Here is a 21476-nt window from a genome sequence, read left to right on the forward strand (position 1 = left end):
TACTCTCAACACAATAAGATCATTACATTGTGTGCTATGCAAATTGGAAGTTTTAATTAATAGCTGAAACACGAACTGAGGGGGAAAACTATAAGTCTAAATTGCAAGTATCAGGCTTTCCTCCACCCACCCAAAAAGAAAAAAAATCTTAGTAAGAATGCTTCTGAGAAAACCAAGTTGTAAGTCCAAAGGAGGGGCAGGGGGCAATTATCATCTGTGAACTTCCTTTGATGCAGTGATCACTGTCATGTTTAATCCTATTTGATAAACCTAAAAATTATAGCATATCTGGTGACAAATAGTTTATTAAAAGATAATATATCTGATGAAAATTCAGTTTAACATTTTTCTGAATTTTTCAAAATTATACAAACTTACTAGATAATATACTTCGGTACAGCAACTTAAATAAGAAACTCTATCATAGTACTACAAGAATTTTATTTATGTTTATAAAATCTGAATTCTTACTTTACTCACCACATATTCAAACACAAGTGTCAGCGTCTCCTTGGTGTGGATGATGTCATGAAGCAGCACTATGTTAGCATGTTTTAGTCCTTTTAACAGAGAAGCTGTAAAACAAAGTAGAGAGACAATGGGTAATAATCAACTAATATGTTTCATTATCATTTTGTCAGATGAGATATCTATTTTTCCATTTTCCAAGCCAATACCTATTCAGAATCAAGGGTAGTGGAACAGGGTTTTCATTTAGATGACGTGCTCCCCTGCCCCCAACTATTTCACGTGTTATCTGCTGTTAACCTTGGATTCCATTATGGTCAGAAGACATACCTGGTATGCTTTCAATTGTTTTAAATTTGTGAAGGTTTGTTTCATTACCCAGGATATGGTTTATAGTGGTATGCATGCCATACTTATGGAAAATATATTCTGGTGAATTTGGGTGGAGAGTTCTATAAGTGTCAGTTAGATTCTGCTGGTTGACAATGTCGCTGAGTTCCTTTCTGTACTTGCTGACTTTCTGAATAATCGTTCTAACAGGGACTAAGAGAGGGTTGTTGACATTCCCAACTGTAACTGGGGATTTGTCAACTTCATTTTAATTCTGCCAGCTTTTGCTTTGTGCCTTTTGCTTGGTGGGTGGTGTTTACTGTCTATACCTTTAGGATTCCTATGCTTTCTTTGTGAACTGGCTCCTGTATCAATATATATGTCTCTCTGGCTTTGATAATTTTCTTTGCTCTGAAGCCTGTTTTATGGGATATTAACATAACCACTCCAGCTTATTTTTAATGATGTATCCTTTTACATCTTCTTTTAGCCTACAAATGTCATTAGATTTGAATATGTAAGTTTCTTATAAGCAGCCTATCATTGGGTCATGTGCTTTTTAAATCCATTCTGTCAACCTCTGACATTTAACTGATATTTAGACCATTTACATCTAATGTAAATATGAATATACTGGGTCAGCTAACATTTCAATCTATTTTCCCTTGGGCATCTTGTAACTTAGTCTTCATTTCTGATTTGATTTTGTATTTTCTTCTATTTTTCCCCTGAGTTCAATTAACCGATTTCATTTTTAATTTTGTGCATTTTTCTTCTTAGCTTTTGTATTACCACTCCAAGGTGGGCTTTTTAGGTTTCATATACCCAAGGACCTGAATAAGAAAATCTAATTTAGATTACAGTTTGTTGTGTACAATTTTCTTTAGTTTTATAGTTGTTTTTTGAAAAGCATTTTTATCAGCTGAAAGGCATTTGTTTTATATTTTCTGAATTTTTACAGCAGTTTTATATAGATGTGCTAAGGGACTGCATTCTTAGTTTGAGAGCTCTCTCTTACATCAGTTCTTCTCTCCTCTATGTAGGTATTATGGATGGTGATGGTGGGAGAAATGGAGAGAGTCTGGGGTGTTCTGTTTCTTTTTCATTTCTACAGGATCCTTATTTTTTCCCCTATTCTTTCCTTTTTCACTTTCACTGCCATCTTCAAGGGGTACCATCCCTTCACTATATAGCTATATATCTGAATCTCTCCCCCAGCCAGCACTTTCCAATCCTATTCACTTTTTATCTTTTCTGTAGTCAGTACTGTGAACCTCATGGAGTCCCAGTTTTCCCTTTCTGGAGTGATTCTGTCTGCCTCATCTAAGTCCTCCATACCCCTCTACCCTTTTCACAGTCTCTTAAACCTGTCTGAAGCTCTTAAATTCTATTATTTCCCCCTGTATTGTTAACCATTCAAGTAGAATATTCAAAGAACAGGAGCTTCCTCTAGCATTATTTATTTTAATTAACCTTCAATTTTGGTTTTTGGTATACAACCTGAAGAAAAAAAAGAAAGATGTTTTGCATGTGTTTTGTCAAGAACTTATAATCATTCATAAATTCATCAAGTTATTTATTAAGAACCTAATTACTGTCCCTGGACAAACTCTTGATACCCAATAATACCGCAAAACCACATCTTTAGAAAAAGATTTATAGCACCAAGCATGAATCTTAATGGGTGTCTTCAGGTGACAATGATGTGTCAGTGTAGGTTAATCAATTGTAAGGAATGTACCACACTGGTGAGAGATGTTGATAGTAGGGGAGGCTTAAGGGCAGGGAGGAGGTAGGTGGTGGTATGCAGGGAGTATATGAGAACTTGCCACTCAATTTTGCTGTGAGCCTAAAACTACATTAAAAAATAAACTCTATTAAAAAAAAATAAAAATATACACCCATGTTTTAACATACATAAAATAACAAATCCAGATTACTTACACTTTACTCAAATAAAATGATATTATATACATCATGTAGCATATTTTAGGTATGTAACGACCATGCAAGAGGGGCTGCACTGGTCATTCACCAGAAAGGCAGGGAGAAAGCATATGGATTGATAAGTTCTAGTACGAGCTCAATGAATGTGAGCAGTTGTTTTATTAGAGCTATTGCTATTGCTATGAATTTCTGTAGACTTCTATAAGCAAAACTGTTTCAGGACCATATACTGTATTCCTTAATCCCAAGACAAACTTTTATATGTCCAAAGAAGGCTGTTCAGAAGGAAAATTAATTCATGTGGCTGGTTCCAACACTGGAAGACAACAAGAAGTATGTTCCCCCTGAAACTCAATCAGTAGCAACAGTGTATACTCCAAAGCCAGGCAAGTCCAGGCTACATAATGAGGCTTTCTCTTCCATCTCACACAGACCTGCCATGGGCAAGTTAGTTGTATATACTAAAAATCTTACAGCAAAACATCTACAAGTTTATTTTATCTGAGCTTCGTAAATTAGCACACATGGGAAAACAATTACAACAATAAAATCACAGCACACAAACTGTGAAGGCACAACTGTCATACAGACTTATGATAGAGTTTCATAGTATTAATTCCAACAATTTATAACCTTCCTTCTTTTAATTATTCAACTGGCCCATGAACGTTCAACAATTAAAACTTCATGACATAGCTAGCTTTCAGATATTAACCTGGGGACCAACCTTTGCTCATTTTAACAAGGACAGCTGGCCTGCACTAGACTCCCAAGGCAGATTCATCCTCAGAGATCAATTATTTCAAACCACAACAGGGTATTTGAAAACAATGACCAGGTATGGGACTTCACACCCACCAGGGACAGGACGCAGACAGGTGAAATGAAGCAAGGGCCTAAAGGATCCCCGGGTTGTATGAAAGCAACCTGGCTTAGTGAGTCAAGTTTTGGAAATACATTATACAATAGGATTTGTAATCTTGTCCGATTTCATTTTTCAAGTTACCCCCTTAGCCTGTCAAATTCAGTAAGGATCCATCCTTATCAGCAACAACCCCGAAAAGGTACTGAAGCTCCCACTAAATTAAGAATCCCAGGCCCTGAGGATCCTTTGCCTTGGGATTTTTTTTTTTTTTTAACTGTCTCCCCCAACCTCTGCCCCATTACCGCCTTTTTTCTCACCACTTACACCTAAATTGTTGTTCATTTCTCAAAGTAATGTCTTCACACTCATCATTTCCCATGGCATTTTTCCTACAATTTCAGGAAAATTGAATTTCTGCCATCATTCATCTTGGGGAAAAAATGGTTTGTTCCTGACAGTGACAAATATTATAGAAAAAAAGTCATGTCACTTCTTTATATATTTTTGGCCATTTCGACATGAAGACTCAAAGTCTCTAAATGTCTTTCTTGTAAGTCTCAATTATTACAGATTTCAGATTTCTAAATTCATTTATATACACTTTTAAAGTACACCATCAGTTAAAGAGGTACCAATATCTGTATTGGAAAGCAAACCCTCTTTCTTTTGAGCTTAACATCATTAATTTGCATTTGAAAAAGGACAGAGCCACTAATTGCACAGCTGATGGCAGAGGAAAGGCATGGAAGGTCAGAAAATCATCCAGGATCTCTATCAACATCCTGTGAAGGTGACAGACACTCCCAGCAAGTTGCCAGAAACTGTAATTCCTGCTGTTACCAAGGCAAGTGAGTCTCCTGGCTGCCAAGTCAGACCAGTGATTAGCACCTACAAGTTTTAAAGCCAATATGTCTCTCTTTCCAAGACAAACACTGTCAAAATAATACTCCATGTAATCCTAATAATATCCCGGATATAACACGTTATTTTCTCATCGTTTAATGACAAACAAACCCTGTACCATTAGTGCCGGTAACTCCAGCATAGTTGGGTTTCTCACTTGGTTTCTCCACAAATTTTAACTAAACATATGGCAACATTTTAAATTCATTTCACCACTGAGGTTTGAAAAAGTTAAACTGTATGTGATGTAAAAGACTTGTAATTTTAGGGTTGAGGGTAAAATTCTAACAGTTCCGAGACTGTGATGTTGGAACAATACAAAAACAGAAAGATAAGTGTGCCTCTGACAAAGTCCCAGAAGGACAGAAGGACACATGGAGCCTCCCTTCATTTGGTAGCAGGCTTCAGATATCTGCTTATCCGTTATATTGAAACTTCCACCTCCCACTTTGAGAATAAACATCTTCAATTTCCATTCTGACTTGGAAGGGATAAATTTTGCCTAAACTCCAATTTTACCAGGATTAAATAAAGTCTGAGCTAACAGAAGAGTTCAGAGTATGTTCATTTTCTTTTAAAGATTTTAGTTATTTATTTAAGAAAAAGAGAGAGAGAGAGCATGCACAAGCCTGGGGAGAAGCAGAAGGAGAGGAAGAAGAAGAGAATTCTCAAGCAAACGCCTCCGCTAAGCATGGGGCCCAATACAGGCCTGGATCTAATGACCCTGAGATCATGACCTGAGCTGAAGTCAGAGGCTTAACTGACAGCCACTCAGGAAACCCCAGAGTATGTTCATTTTATCACTCACAAGCAATGTTAATAGAGAAAGAAAGGACAAAACCGTTCTTTAATTTATCAGCTTTCTAAGTCATTATGTGATATCATACTAGGAAAGGAGAGACCACAAATACACACAAGCTATCCTTGCTCACTCCCCCTTCAGCCTCTGGAAAGAAGTAGCACATTCATATTTTCCTCTCTCTTTTTAAAAAATGTCTTCTTTTCCAGAGGGGTACACTTGGAGGGGCTGCTACTTCATGTTTCTAGAAGACAAACATTACTGTCCATTAAACCCAAGAAGCTAACCTTACCTCAAGCTACAACTTACAACAGACATGAACTTTTTCTTTAAGCGCACAGCTAACTAGCTCTAAGGCTGCTGAAATTCACTTTATACTAGAAATAATGAAAATACTTACTTTCAATGAGAAGTTACTTGCTAGTACATTCTGAATATTTTCATAGCTCAAGTATTCTGAATGGGAAAATCTGAAGGATAAAGAGCAAAAAAAAAAAAAAAAAAAAATATCCAACAATCCCCTCCCCAAAAAATGCATGCAGAGAAAATAAGAGATGGCTCGTCTAACTGTGTCTGTGAGGACTAGGTGGTCTAGACAGAGAAATAAACAGATACACAGCTCCTAGGTTAACCTGTACCAGTTCTGCAAGGTATGCTGCCTACTTCAGCTACACAACAGGAGAGAGGCTGTGGTTTTACTTAGCTCCAGACCTTACCCTTACTGATATCTAATATGATAAATAAACACAAACACACGCACACACCCATAAACTAACAAATGAAAAAGTGCAAGAAACAGGTTAAAAATGGAACTGTATCTTTGACTCCATGTTTTGCTTTTTATACACTGTATGCACACACATACAGAGAGTCATCTCTGTGTTACGGGAAAAAGAGGTCATGGATCACCCAAAACACAAGGTCAAAATGTGATATCATATAAACTTAATTAAGCTAAAATCACATTATAGGATTTGGAGACATGTTTCTTGACCACCAGGTACCATCCAAACATGGAAAAATAATACAGCATGTTAGGATCACTTTTATAAACATCATGTAAATCGCTTTCTAGCCGCTGTTTAAAAAAAAAAAAAAATCTACTGTTTTTACTTGCTCTGGAGCTAAGTTCTTCTATTCAGGGATAGACAGAAATTCAATCCCACTGCATAGTCTTCCTGCTTTGCTCCACTCCTAATATCCTCAACATCACAACCCTGAATGAGATGTGGTACTAGAAATTATAGACCTGAGCACTCCCTCTTGCGACGGATACCTGTTTATCCCCCACCTCACTACTGGCAAAGGGCAGCCTGCGGGGGGGATACCTCCACACTGCGGTCTCACAGGACCACCGGGAATGCTTACTAAATCACTTCAAAGAACAAATACCTCTCATAGTATAGCTGAACCATATAAAACTGTCAATATTTGACATTTTTGACCTACTAACACAGCAATTTCACATGGTTCCGCCTAATAGAGTTTACCCGGCTCAGAGCAATTTTAACTTTATCACAAAGGCGTCGTTACTTTTACCACTGTTAATGTTCAAACTGATTGATCTGCCACCAAAGTGTGTACGGGGAGAGGGGGGAGGAATCTGCTCATCAAACTAGGTTATAGCTGAGGGGAGGAATCTGGAAACAATTTAATTTTCTACATGTACCTTTCCGTATCATTTGAATTGTTGACAATACAGATACGTTCCTTTTAGACTACAAACAAGGTCTTTAAAAGTTCTTTGTTACGAGTGGGTTGGCTAAAGCGAACTGAAATAGCACTAAAAAGGCATACAGATGTTTAACTACACAATTAACACATCTACAGTAATGAATCATTGTAACTGCAATGTGATCCTTCACTACTAATCCCGCCTCATTACTAAACCCTCCTTGCCAGGGCACTGGTGCAAATGCTTGCATCTTATAAGGGGCTCTTTTCCTACCTTGGAACACAGCAGGCCCCATATCAGCCTGTAATTTGCTCCCACATCAGGAGTTAATCCAAAATGTTGAAACTGTTCCTTGTCTAAATAGTTACTTTCCTGCATTAAGATTAATGTACTCACTGAAAAAGATTCCGAGTTTGATTGTCTCCAATTACCCCCAGATGAACCTGTAAATGACCCACCAGCTGCTTTTCCATGCAGTAGCTGATCCTGTTCCCATTTGCCACTAGAAAGATCCAAGCATGTATGTATGGGAAAGCAGACAGGTGGTTTTCTCTTATGTAAACATCTTGCTAGTAACTTCTGCAGAAACAAATCTTGCTAAGTGACAGGGTTGGGAATAGTGGTACTTACGCTCCAGGTACTTTTGTCTTCAACGCAGGAACTGAGGGTTTCTGGAAGACTTGGTAACAGAAGAGCTGTTTTTTGTCTGCCTATAGTAACTAGGCACTATAATAACTAAGTCTAAAAACTGTTAGGTGGTTTGCTGTATTTGAACTACTTTCTACTTTATTACTTGTGGGTTAAATGTATAGTCAGTAGGAATACTACAAAGTATACAGTTTAAAAAAATGTGTGGTTTGGCACCAAGCCCCTCATGTCTTCTGGTTAGGAAGAATAAACATTGGAACCATAATAGCTATCACTGTTCAACGAGATGTAACTCAATCCCAATCCTTACATGAAAATATGTGAATAACTATTATTGTATTTCACAAAAATAAACATAAGTATAAAGTTGGAAAATATTTTCTTTGCCATGGCTTCAAGTCCCAGTACCTAGGGGCTTGCACATAAGATACCCGACTTTGCAAGATAACATTCCAGTGGTGGAGCGCAGTCAGATTCCTCCACAAAGCCGGGTAATTTTGCAGCTTATTTCCAGACACGGGAAACTCTACTGCCCTTTGTCAGGAATCAAACTGGTCAAGTCACCACCGCCACTGGCACAGGCCCGCCAGGAGGTGTTTCTCAAAGCATGGTCCTTCAATGATCCACTCCATACCAACCGCTGGCAATGCAAATTCATTGGACTCTATCCCAAACCACCAGATCCAAAATTGGGGGGATGGCACCTAAGAATCATTCACGAAATATTTATTTAATATCTACCGTGTGCCAATCACCAGGAAAAACAAAGACAAAACTCCTGTCCCTATGAAGCTGGCATTCCATATTTTGACCAAGCCTTCTATTCAATGCTTATGCATCCTCAAGCTTAAAAATCATTGTGTTATGGTTTTGATAGGGAGAAACGGGTAGCATGTTTGTGGGCTGCGTGTGTGTGTACGCATGTGTTTATGCACTTAGTTACACTGCAATCTATTCACCGTTCCATAAGCAAATCAAAAGAAACAGCAAGACAATCAATCAGTTGGTTTACCTGGTATCTATTACCCTCTCTCTCTCTCCCACCTCCGTCTCTCTTACACACGTGCACACACATACCCACACCCACACACATACAACTGCTGAGACAGATGTCACTGGAAGATAAAAAGTATTGGGCTAGAAGGAAAAGAGAATTCTTTATTTGGAAATTTTGTATTTTTAAAAATGTGTGCATTTTTTCCTGTTCAGTTAAAAAAAAAAGGTTATAAAGCTTTTTCATATAAATGTTGGTAAGGTCATCATTATATGGGCTTTTCAATGCCACAATTTTTGAGATCTGTGAAGGAATAAGGTTTTATGTAAAATGCTGGCAATAAGCCCTTCATCAGAACCAGTGCTTTGATAAACAAATACAATTAGCAGGTCTAGAGATACCATAAACAGATCATGAACACAGAAGGAAGAAGGGAAAGACTATAAAAAATGAAGATGGATTTTGGATGGGGTTAATTCTTACCCTTGAATATTCCCTGAATTGAAATTTCAAACATACCACTAGTTCATGTGACTTAATAACACAGTCAAAGCTATAAAAGTTTCAAATTACAACTTAATTCGGTGGAAAGTGCACAGGCCCCCAGCACCGGATACCCCACAGGCGGGCAATGACCTTCCACCCTCCCATGACAAAACTGTCGCCTGGCCTGGACAAGGCTCTAAAATCCTTCCTACTGCCCCCAATCAGTGGTGGCCCTGGTGGGGACCCGAGCTCATCTCGGCCCAGCTGAGGGACCTCTGTCGCTGATGGTAAGGTCGCTAATACCCTGCCTCCCAATTTGCTCCCCTCCCCCCAGGCCTTCCTTCCTGTCCGGGCTGGTGATGCTCAACAACTAAATGACACGGTGCCCACCGTTCTAGCCCCACATCAGCGTTCAGGGCGTGGACATGTTATTTAATGTCAGAAAGGTAATAAAGGGTTCGGCCGGGGACTGCCTTCTGAATCGTATGGGGGCAGGACTGGCAAGCTCCAGCCTCTGAGTGCTCTCATTTCTCATCTCTTCTTCTGGCTATGGCAGCCTGTGAAGGAGATTTTTTCTGTATTTGGAAATACACAAAAAGCAAGACAGGAAAACAAATATGCCTACAAAGTATAGAGCGATCTCTCAAGTGTTCAGTATTCAGAAGTATATGATGATAAAAAATAAAATGATGCCAAGTTACATGAGTAAAATGTTAATGAATTTGGGGAGCAGCTCCCCCCACCCCGCCTTCCCTGAACGTGAGGACGGCCTAAATCCCTACACTAGAGAAGCCGCTTCAGTACAAGAACGATAAGAACGGCTATTAAAAATCTTAACAGAGTCTCATGTTATCTTCTTTAAAGTCTCTATCTAGTTGTCCAAAACTGGCAACATCTTAGAAGTGTTAGATTTCATGCAAGGTATGATACACTTGCGGATGATAAAACATTTCTCTGCTGTGATAACTGTGGGGGTAAAGTTACAGATAAGGTGTATATTACATGTTTTATGTTTCTAAATTAGCATGGTGACTTCCAATTGTCGTGGTAGTTAAAAAACCAATTGCCATTGGAGAAAATGACAAAGGGGAGAAAAAGGAGTTTCTCGACTATGGTCTCAAGCTTTGCACCTTCGTCTCCTCCCAAGAAGAATCTGTCGATACATTCACCCAGCCAGGAAACTGACTCCTGACACTGGAGCTTCAAATGCTGTGACTGCAGAGGGGCCTTTCTTAGTGTCTCTCCAAGGGATGCTTAAGCCTGGCACTGACAATAGTTTCTGCTCATACGACCTGCCTCCATGTAAGAAATGTAAGAAGAAGCTCCTGAGAATATGGGAAGCATGCGCTGTCATAAGCGTCACCACTGGATTCCCAAATGTGTTCCAACTCCTACCGATCGACATTGCCCTTTCTAATAAAACTTCCTTAAAACAAACAAAACAAAACAAACTTCTTATTGCTTCATAAACATTATACACACACAAATACATACAATACACATATATGTCAAATCTTAGTGCATTAAATACATCTGTGATTTGACACACACACGGGTGACTGACCCATCATGCACGCGAGTTTTTGAGTGTCACTTTCCACCGTGTATAATACAACTCTTCATTTGAAAACTAAAGAAACCGAAATACACAGAAGTCTGGCCCTAAGTCTCAACTCCTGGCCCCCAGCCTCCCCAATACAGTGTAAATCTATCTCTGGGATCAAAATCAGGATTATCTGCTTCTCTCACAGTCTTGGTTTTCTTGTCTTCTTTCCTAGGGCTTTGCTATGGTCATTGGTTTCTCTTTATCTTCGTAGCTACCCAGGTAAAAACCGTGAAGCTAAGAAGACCAGAGGCCATCGGAGGCACCTGTGCAGTCACACACCTACACAAGAGAGGTCTAAAAAGACAGTAATAAGAAGAGAGCTAAAGGGGGGCACCTGGGTGGCTCAGTGGGTTAAGCCTCTACCTTCGGCTCAGGTCCTGATCTCAGGATCCTGGGACAGAGTCCCTGCTTCAGGCTCTCTGCTCAGTGGGGAGCCTGCCTTCCTCTCTCCTCTGCCTGCCTACTTGTGATCTTTCTCTCTCTCTCTCTGTCAAATAAATAAAATCTTTTTTAAATTTTTTAAAAAAGGAGAGAGCTAAAGGGAAAACTGCAATTCAGATTGGCTTTTATTTATTTATTTTTAAATTTATTTATTAGTCAGAGAGAGAACAGAAGTAGGGGAGAATGTCAGGTAGAGAAGAAACAGGCTCCCCGCCGAGCTAGAAGCCTGATATGGACTCAATCCCAGGCTTCTGGGACCATGACCTAGCCAAAGGCAGATGCTTAACCAACTGAGCCACCCAGGCATCCCTCAAATTGGCCTTTAAAATTGTCCATCTGGGGTGCCTGAGTGGCTCAGTCATTGAGCATCTGCCTTTGGCTCAGGTCATGATCCCAGGGTCCTGGGATGGAGCCCTACATCAGACTCCCTACCCAGAGGGAAGCCTGCTTCTCCCTCTTCTACTCCCCCTGCTTGTGTTCCCTCTTGCTGTCTCTCTCTCACTGTCAAATAAATGAATAAAATCTTTAAAAATAATAATAAATAAAAATTGTCTGTCTGATCAAGGCTCTTCTCTTCTTTGAAACTTTCAAGGCTTTCAAGGGCTGCTTAACAGAACTCACGGGACCCACACAAAAAGGGGTCTTGAGGGAGCTCTCCCGACTCTCCCCCATGCTCTGTACTCCAGCCATATGGCTGCACAGCTCTGTTGCCCGGATGTTCCTCCCTCTGCCCTTCCGGCTCCCACAGCCTCAGAGCCCCTCCTTCGTAACAGCTATTCAGATCTTAAGTTGGCTATCATTTCCTTCGGAAGTCTCTGCAGGCTGCCGGGGCTCAGGTTAGGGCATTTTTGATGAGTCCGTCCCCACTGTGAGGTGTCTCATCCCAGTGTTATAATTACCTGATTCCCTATTTCCACCTGTCTGTATCCCCCATCACTCATTATTTGCTCTTACTCCAGCTGTGCTCATAGCATGCAATTCAGGGCTGAGTTTAGAGAAGATGCCTGTTAAGTGCAGTTTAAATAATGCATGCATAAACATGAAAAATAAAATCCTTAAATGATCTTCCATAACTTGCCATCAGCGGCTGTGGCACTCTGCTGTTGGTTGGTTATCTTCTTATAATGTGTTTAGTTCAGCCAGATATGTTGATTGAAATAAATGCATTCTTATTGTATAATAACTGACAAACACATTGAGGCTATAGATTTCACTGAATTTTAAAAAGAAGCAAAGAAGTATCCTACCGATAGGATGTCATTAGGAGTTTCCCTTTCATAAGGAGATGAAATGCTATATACTACCGCTATAACTAAGAAGTCATTATTTTATTTCCACTCATATTTCAGATTATGGAAGAGATGGTAAAAGATTTATTTGAAATTGTATTCCAAGAAGCTCATGTTAGAAACTGATATTACATCCTAACAATCTACCCAGAAGGAGAGAAGCTCATAAACAATAAGGCAACATCAATGAAAAAAGAAAAGGTTCTAAACCTCAGGTAGGTTTACGGCAGAGTGAAATCCAACCCACAGGCTTGGTTTGTTTGGCTTCTGCAACGTTTTAGAAATTTATTAAGTATTTAAAAACTGGAGGATCTCACATAAAATGCATTATACTTTGGCTTTTCTAGAAAAACCAAATGTGGATACAAGTTGTGTGCCCAGAGCTACACAACTGCCCTCCACCTAAGACAACACCGCTACAATTCCCCACCCTCCTTGTCCTCCAACAGCGTCGGAGACTCTAGAGCCTGATACCGGATGGACATTTAAGTTTGTGATCTCTGAATCAACGTTTGTGTGTCATGTATAAAACTCCATCACCTTGACTGCATAAGCTAAAGTAACACTTACGAGGAAACTGGAAACGGCCAATTCAAAGTGGGTTTTATGAGTTCCACAGACCACACAGTTAATAAGAAATAAGAAATAAGAAGAAGAAGAAGAAGAAGAAGAAGAAGAAGAAATAAGAAATAATAGTCAGAAAGAGAATGAGGAAAATGTTCCTACAGCAAGATCACAATGCCTACCAATGAAGAACAGACAGAAATGAAATTATAACCATTTCAAATTGCACATCTCTAAACCCCACCGAGACCCACTAGGTGGAACAGGAACCCCTTAGAACTTTTAGCACAGGACTTCCCCCCCACACACACATCATTTTGAATACAGATTCACTGACTGACAGATCTAAACAGGACTTGGAGGACATTCAGTCCAACTGATGCACTTTCTTAGGTAAGAACATCGAGGCCCCAGAGAGATTGTCAAAAGTCATACAATTTGGTACATCACTTCTCCTCTCTTGCCCTCTTTTTCTCCAATTCGTTCTCAGAGATCTAGGGAAAATGTCACATAGGATTAAATATCTGATAATTACATCCTAGCAAAATGAGAAATAAAGAAACAAAATGGACCAATTCAAGGTAGCGACAGCTAGCTGAGGGCCAAGCTGCATCAAGAGCCAGGTCTCTAATTTCCAAACCACTTTGCCAGGCTTCTGCTTAGAAAACTGCAGGGTTTAAAGTCTGAGAGAACTACAGGCATGACGGTCTGACAGACCCCATCCCCCAACACACCAACACAGGACTGAAGGGGGAGGAGAGCAACTATCTGGGAGGAAACCCAAACATGAAACTCAAAGCAAATTAATCCAAATAATATTGAACACTGGCAAGGATTTAAGTAATAAATACACTCATACACTATTTGAGGCCAGATGTTACTGAGATACAAGAGGAGATTGGTCAACATCTATTAAAAATTAAAATACTTCCCAGGGGGCCTTGGTGGCACAGTCGATTGAGCATCAGACTCTGGGTTTCAGCTTAGGTTGTGATCTCAGGGTGCTGGGATCGAGGCCCATGTTAGGCTCTACGCTCAGCACAAATTCTGCTTGGGATGCTCTCTCCCTGTCTCTCTGCCCCTCCTGCTCATGAGCATTATTTATTTAAATAAATAAATCTTAAAAATTAAAATATTTCCCATAGGGCAAGTATTAAATCAGCATTTCTCCTGGAAATTTATAGACATAGATGTAGAAATAAGCAAAGATATGTTAATAACAATGTTCTCTTTATGTTTTTAGTAAACAGTGGAAAATCTGAAATGTTCTTAACTGTCCTAAATTAACTGTGGTCTGGTTAAATAAAATATGGCACATTGGGGTGCCTGGGTGGCTCAGTGGGTTAAGCCTCTGCCTTCGGCTCAGGTCATGATCTCAGGGTCCTGGGATCAAGCCCCGCATCAGGCTCTCTGCTCAGCAGGAAGCCTGCTTCCCCCTCTCTCTCTCTGCCTGCCTCTCTGCCTACTTGGGATCTCTGTCTGTCAAATAAATAAATAAATAATCTTAAAAAAAAATATGGCACATTACTATAACAAAAAATGTCTATCTATTAAAATGAAAGCAATACTTCTATAAGTATTAACAATAAAACATGTTTAAGATATATTTAGTTGGGGTGGGAAGGGGGAAAGGGGGACATCAAGTTGAAAGCAGTATGTAGTTAAAAGGGAAGTGAGAGGGGATGGTAATACTCTAGACACTTTGAACAGATAGCCTGTGCTGAATGATACCAGGCTCAGGAAATAAAGTATGGATGGAGTGGTAGTTTACTTTTTTCCTTATACTCACTATAAGAGAGTTTAATTTTTTTTACCTCGATCATCTTTATTTAATATAAATGTAGCTGATAAAAAATTAATGAAAAAATTTTCAAAATTCTTTTGTTCTCTACAGGTACCTATTTAACCAAGTAATTATTCATTCATTCAACTAACATTTATAATAAACCTATGATCTGTTTGCAATTGTCTAACCTTGGAAGATGTGGAAAGGTACTGCAAGTGCTGAAAGACTTTGAAGATTTTCCTCCTCCAGAATTATGAGCTAAAATCATACTATGCTTAGGTTAGCTATGGAGTAGACAAGCATCCAAGAACAACTCCAAATTGCTTGGTATGAACTGCTGAGAGAAATGTTCTGATGAGTACAATCACCAGCCTTGCTTCCCCAAGTAAGATAAAGCAATGGGACCCAAAATAAGTAAGTTTCCTTGCCACACCCTCCCCTCCCCTGAATCTTCTGCTGGAGTCTTGGAAGGAAAGAAGGTAATGAGAAATGAAGTTCTGCTTGCCCTCCCCTCATTCATATATAACAGCTCTGGGGAAATGGACCAACAAGAAAGTGAACGGCTTTCTGACAAGGGTAAAGGGAAATGACAGGGCAGTAGTCTCTAGAGAGACTGAACCCTGATGTGAGATTGTGGGGTACCATTTTGGCTATTTATTTTTTTTAAGATTTTATTTATTTATTTGATAGAGAGAGACACAGCGAGAAAGGAAACACAAGCAGGAGGAGTGGGAGATGGAGAAGCAGGCTTTCCACCGAGCAGGGAGCCCAATGGGGGGCTCCATCCCAGGACCCTGGGATCATGACCCAAGCCAAAGGCAGATGCTCAACAACTGAGACACCCAGGCACCCCTCATTTTGGCTATTTAGATGATGCTTATTTCTCTTCCAATGAATCAGTTCATAAAAACAAGGCAAGCGACTGACCCATGACCAGGTAATGAATGATCACACCCACGGCTGGCCATTCCTATCCTCTGCTCTGACTCTAGTTAACCCTAACCTGGCACGGTGGACTGGGCAACTGATGCGTTTGTATTTTTTCCCTCTTTTCCTGGTACTTCAACAAATGCATGTATTTCTTTGACCCATTTTAGCACCTGGGGTACTGCTCAGTTGGATGGAAATGTGCAGATAAGCAAACTACTTCTGTAAACACTCTGGAGGTCATACAGAGAATGCTCAGCAATAGCACAGACTGTGGAGCCTCAAAGAAGAATCTTATCTAGATCCTCATGTTAAGCAAAACTTCTACACTCAAGTCAGTGAGAAAGTCCACACAAATAACTTTACTATCACAGGATCTATGTAAGTGCCATAGAGAGGAACAGCTGAATGACCAAAATACTAAGGAAATGAAGAAGAAAACGAAGTAACTCCCAACTGGAGAAAGTGTGGAGTCTTGTAATAGAGGTGCCATATATATTGCTGTAGAAAAAAACCATGGATGTGCTATAAGGAGATAGAACATTCAAAGCTCAAGAAACTTGAGTGTGGGGGGGGGAAAAGAGTCATGGATGAACAAACAGTATGTAGTTTATTTTGGCTAAAAAAACACAATGTCTCAAGGGAAGTAATGGGACAAAGTTTGATACAAAGGTTGGGTCCCCACAGCTCAGGTACTTTTGGAGTTTAATTACTATTTTATACAAAAAAGAAGGGAGGGCTGAACAGGACCTGAATTCCTAGAAGGTTCATCAGGCAGGAATAGAATAGACTGCTGTCCAAAAGGAGGGAGTCCTTTCATATAAGACTAACTACATGAATATACTATTTTAGTGACAACTTGACAGAACCACTGGTAATGGGTAGAAACAAGATTACTAAATGCCACTCTAGCTCAGTGACATAATAATGTCACTGAGGGGGAAAAACAATTCTCACTTTATTTTGTTCAGAAAAACTCATATAAGTATTATAATAACTGAAATGAAAATGTATGTGTATAATAAAAGGTTAGCATTGAGTAGTGCCTGTTACTTGTCATATAAATAATATCATTTACTGTAACAAGTCTTATGAGGAGATTTGTTGAGAATGTATTATTCAAATGAATGACACCAGAAAAGGAAGCTAGCAGAAACAATCTCCCCTTGCCTACACATTGTACATCTGAAATGAGTTTTAAAGAAACTGGCATTTCATTTCGAAGAAAAAAATGGATTACAAAGGGGATTGAAATAAGGAAATCACTCAATTTTCTGATGGAAATTTCTCCTAGAAAATCATGTTTCCATTTAGTGATTTTAAAAGATGAAGAGTAAAAAAAAAGCCTTAAAAACAAGTAGGGTGAAAACAAAAATGTTTTAGCCAGATTTATGTAATTTCTACCATTTTGATACCTTCTAAAATATAAAAGATGTCACTTTAAAGCTCAAAGAAATACGTAATGCAACACTTGCTTACAAAACACCAAAAAAGTTCATTCATTCAATAAATGTTTACTGAGGGACTACTATATGAGAGGTACTGTGCTGGAAAGAACAGTGAACAAAAGACATAAATGAGCAAAAATCCTACTCTCATCATGCTTCTACTTTTGTGAGGAGAGACAATCAAAATAAAACAAGAAAGAAAGGAAAGAAAGAAAGGACAAGGGGGGCGGAGCAAGGAGGTATAAAATATGTAGTTGTTGGAGTATGATAAGTAGTAAAAAGAAAAATAAGGGACTCCATGCTAGAGGTTCCTCTCTTTCCTTGCTGGACACAAACAAGGAAGCAGTTAGCCATAGGCTGCCATCTTGGAACTGACGGGAGATTTACCATTTTAGAGCAAAGCCAACACTAAGAAAGTAGCTGCACAGAAATGGGGGAACATGGAGTACCACACAGCATCGGGAGCCCAACATTTCCTCTGGACATCTAATTGTGTGAGATAATATATTTTTCTTTTTCACTTAAACCATTTGAGAGAAAGTGGTCTGTGCGTTGCAGGAGAAAAATCCTGATGTATAAATGGCACTGATACTTTCTTATCTGTCAATTGTTGACTTTAGAGGGGGTTGATATCACATAAACATTCCTACCTATTTCTAATCATTCCTACCACCTTTTTTGGGGAAAAACTGTGCAAACAGACTATGAATGTATGCCAGAATACAGAGAATTTTCTATCTAGAAGTTCTGAGAAGATAATTTAGTTTCATCCTTTTTTTTTAAGATTTTATTTATTTATTTGACAGACAGAGTTCACAAGTAGGCAGAGAGGCAGGCAGAGAGGGAGGAAGCAGGCTCCCCGCTGAGCAGAGAGCCCAATGCAGGGCTTGATCCCAGGACCCTGAGATCATGACCTGAGCCGAAGACAGAGGCTTTAACCCACTGAGCAACCCAGGTGCCCCTCATCCTTCATTTTTTTAAAGATTTATTTATTTGAGAGAGAGAATGAAAGAGTGCGCACAAGCGAGGGGGAGGGGGCACAGAGTGAGGGAGAAGCAGACTTCCCATTGAGGGAGCCCAGCAAGGGGCTTGATCCCAGGACTCAGAGATCATGACCTGAGCTGAAGGCAGATGCTTAACCGACTGAGCCACCCAAGTGCCCCTACTTCATACTTCGTTTTCAAGGAGAGACTAAAACCCAGCACAGAAATTTAGAAGCTCCATTTCCTAACCCTAACTCCTAATCCCACTGCTCTTTCACCACCTTTTTAGATGAAAATAATGCTGGCTGAGAGGGAGTTTTGGGGACATCTAGACCAAATCCCTCATTCTATAGACAAAAGTTTTAGATTCTGGGAAGTTAACCCCCTTGGGCAAGATCAGCATTTATTGAAAGCAGATTTTGAACTCCTCTACTCACTCCCAATCTTGACTACACTTCCACAGGATGATTCTCTCAGGGCCTCACTATTAACTGTCTATGCAGTTTTTTAAATTTTTCGAAATCTTTCTTGCTGAACTTGTAAATCCTGTTATTGCTCTGTTGCTCTGTTATATACCTGTTGCTAAGGGCGCTCCAAGGAACAACGGAATTTTTTTTTAAATCCATTACATTTTGAACTATAAAACCACAATCATAATTTGGTAGCTCTGTGAAAATAGGATGGAAGATGTTTACCTTTTCCTTAGTAAAAGTTTTCAAGATGTCACATAAATACATGAGCGATGGGATATAGTTCAGTAAAAACAACGCTATCCCACACATATCACAGTTGAAAACTTTATTATCTGAGGTAATGAAAACATACACGTCTAATACCAGGTTAACATTGAGTGGTGCCTGTCACTTGTCATATAAATAGTATCATCTACTATAACAAGTATTATGAGAAGGTTTTGTTGGGAAGAAGTGCAAATGAATGACACCTGGAAAGAGAGCTAGCAGAAACAATCTCTGCTTGCCTACACGTTGCACATTCGAACATGGACATATATTTCCTGCTAGCTTTGAATAACTACTGGATTTTGAAGAAAAAATGGATTATACAAGGGATTCAAATAAGGATCTTACTCTATCCAGACTGGTTTCAGGCTACTGGATGCCCCTCTACAGGTCCCTTACAAGGATTCTCCCCACTCCAGCCAGGAGGTAGACATTGGCTTCTGGAGCAGAAAGTTCCCAAGAGACTGCTCCTGGCACTCTCTGGAATAGGAGAACTCTCTTCATTTCCAGAGAACTGCACCTCTGCTTCAGGTAGCCTCACCAGGAAGGTCTACAGCGAAAAGGATCCCCTGTTGCCATCTTGGCACTGAAACCAGAGCCACAGGTAGATTTTATATCCAGGATGTTTTTCATTTAAGAATGTGACTAGATATGTGATATTTCCTAACAAACATCATGCTTAAATTTCAGAGCTGTAGAAATATTCCTCATATATATGAGGTCAACCTACTAAGATAGAGATAGTTAATTCCCAGTGGCTTAAGACCATCATCAATTAACTTTCATGCAAAAAATAATCAAGTCATTAGTCATTTTTGGATAAAGCTGAAAAATTAATCTAAAATACCAAGATGAATCATTACATATTTCTTTCTATCTATCTATCTATCTATCTATCTATCTATTTATTTATGAGGGAAAGAGAGGGACAGGCAGAGGGAGAGGAGAGAGAGACTCTTAAGCAGGCTCCACACCCAGCCTGGAGCTTGATACAGGCCTCCAGTTCACAACTCGGAGATCATGAACTGAGCCGAAATCAAGAGATGCTTAACCGACTAAACTACCCAGGCACCCCAAATCACTACTTTAAAAATTGAAATTCACATCTCTTTGTGTATGAGAAATGTATGTAACTAACATTAAACTGTAAGTATGCACTTTTTTTTTTTAAGATCTTATTTATTTGACAGAGAGATCAGAAGTAGGCAGAGCAGCAGGCAGAGAGAGGGGGAAGCAGGCTCCCCGCTGAGCAGAGAGCCCGATCCATCCCAGGAGCCTGAGATCATGACCTGAGCCAAAGGCAGAGGCTTAACCCACTGAGCCACCCAGGTGCCCCAGTATGCACTTTTTGAAGAAAAAAAGGACTGAGACTAATGACTAAAAGGCCAACATACTAGAGCTGAAAGAGAAATATAATTATTTGATGCCATTTTTTGGTTTATATAAATTCATATAACCTCTAATCAAAAATCAGTAGATGTCATTCTCAGTGAAGAAGATGTGTATTTAAGCAGCTAATACAATTTCCCCCATCTACTTAAAACAAGCAAACTCAACAGTTAACAGCAGAACACTCCTTACAATACAATAATAATAACTTGTCCCAATAAAACCAAGTAGGAAAATCATAATCACTTTGCAAATCTTTCCAATAAAAGCAACATCAGCAATAAGGCTGTTTGGTATTCCTACGAAAACTCTCTCTCTGCCCCTTTGCCCCCACACATGCATGCTCTCTCTCTAAAATAAACAAATAAATCTTTTTTAAAAATCACATCAGAAAATGGGCAGAAGACATGAACAGACACTTCTCCAAAGAAGACATACAAATGGTAACAGACACATGAAAAAATGTTCATCATCATTAGCCATCAGGGAGAATCAAATCAAAACCACATTGAGATACCACCTTACACCAGTTAGAATGGCCAAAATTAACAAGACAGTAAACAAGTGTAGGAGAGGATGTGGAGAAAGGGGAAACCTCTACACTGTTGGTGGGAATGCAAATTGGTGCAGCCACTCTGGAAAACAGTGTGGAGATTCCTTAAGAAATTAAAAATAGAGCTTCCCTATGACCCTGCAATTGCTCAACAGGTATTTATCCCAAAGATACTGATGTAGTGAAAAGAAGGGCCATGTGTACTTCAATGTTCATAGCAGCAATGGCCACAGTCGCCAAACTGTGGAAAGAGCCAAGATGCTCTTCAATGGACGAATGGATAAAGAAGATATGGTCCATATATACAATGGAGTATTACGCCTCCATCAGAAAGGATGAATACCTAACTTTTGTATCAACATGGACAGGACTGGAGGAGATTATGCTGAGTGAAGTAAGTCAAGCAGAGAGAGTCAATTATCATAGGTTTCACTTACTTGTGGAGCATAATAACATGGAAGACATTGGGAGATGGAGAGAAGTGAGCTGGGGGAAATCGGAGGGGGAGATGAACCACGAGAGACTGTGGACTCAGAAACAAACTGAGGGTTTAGAGGGGAGGTGGGTGGGGGGATGGGTGAGCCTGGTGGTGGGTATCAAGGAGGGCATGCATTGCATGGATCACCAGGTGAGGT

At 39.6% G+C, this 21476-nt stretch overlaps 1 protein-coding gene across 6 annotated transcripts in view; it reads right to left on the minus strand.

Moving 5' to 3' along the window:
* Positions 1–21476, minus strand: part of CDK14 (cyclin dependent kinase 14) — a 582313-nt gene that overhangs the window by 329585 nt on the left and 231252 nt on the right. For all 6 annotated transcript variants that reach the window (XM_032875564.1, XM_032875554.1, XM_032875517.1 and 3 more), the window contains one exon: positions 481–575. In XM_032875564.1, coding sequence (XP_032731455.1) covers positions 481–575 — 95 coding nt within the window. The remainder of the gene's footprint in view (positions 1–480; positions 576–21476) is intronic.

This window comes from Lontra canadensis, unplaced genomic scaffold (assembly GCF_010015895.1).
Source record: "Lontra canadensis isolate GAN:19392208 unplaced genomic scaffold, GSC_riverotter_1.0 scaffold2, whole genome shotgun sequence".
Lineage (NCBI taxonomy): Eukaryota > Metazoa > Chordata > Mammalia > Carnivora > Mustelidae > Lontra > Lontra canadensis.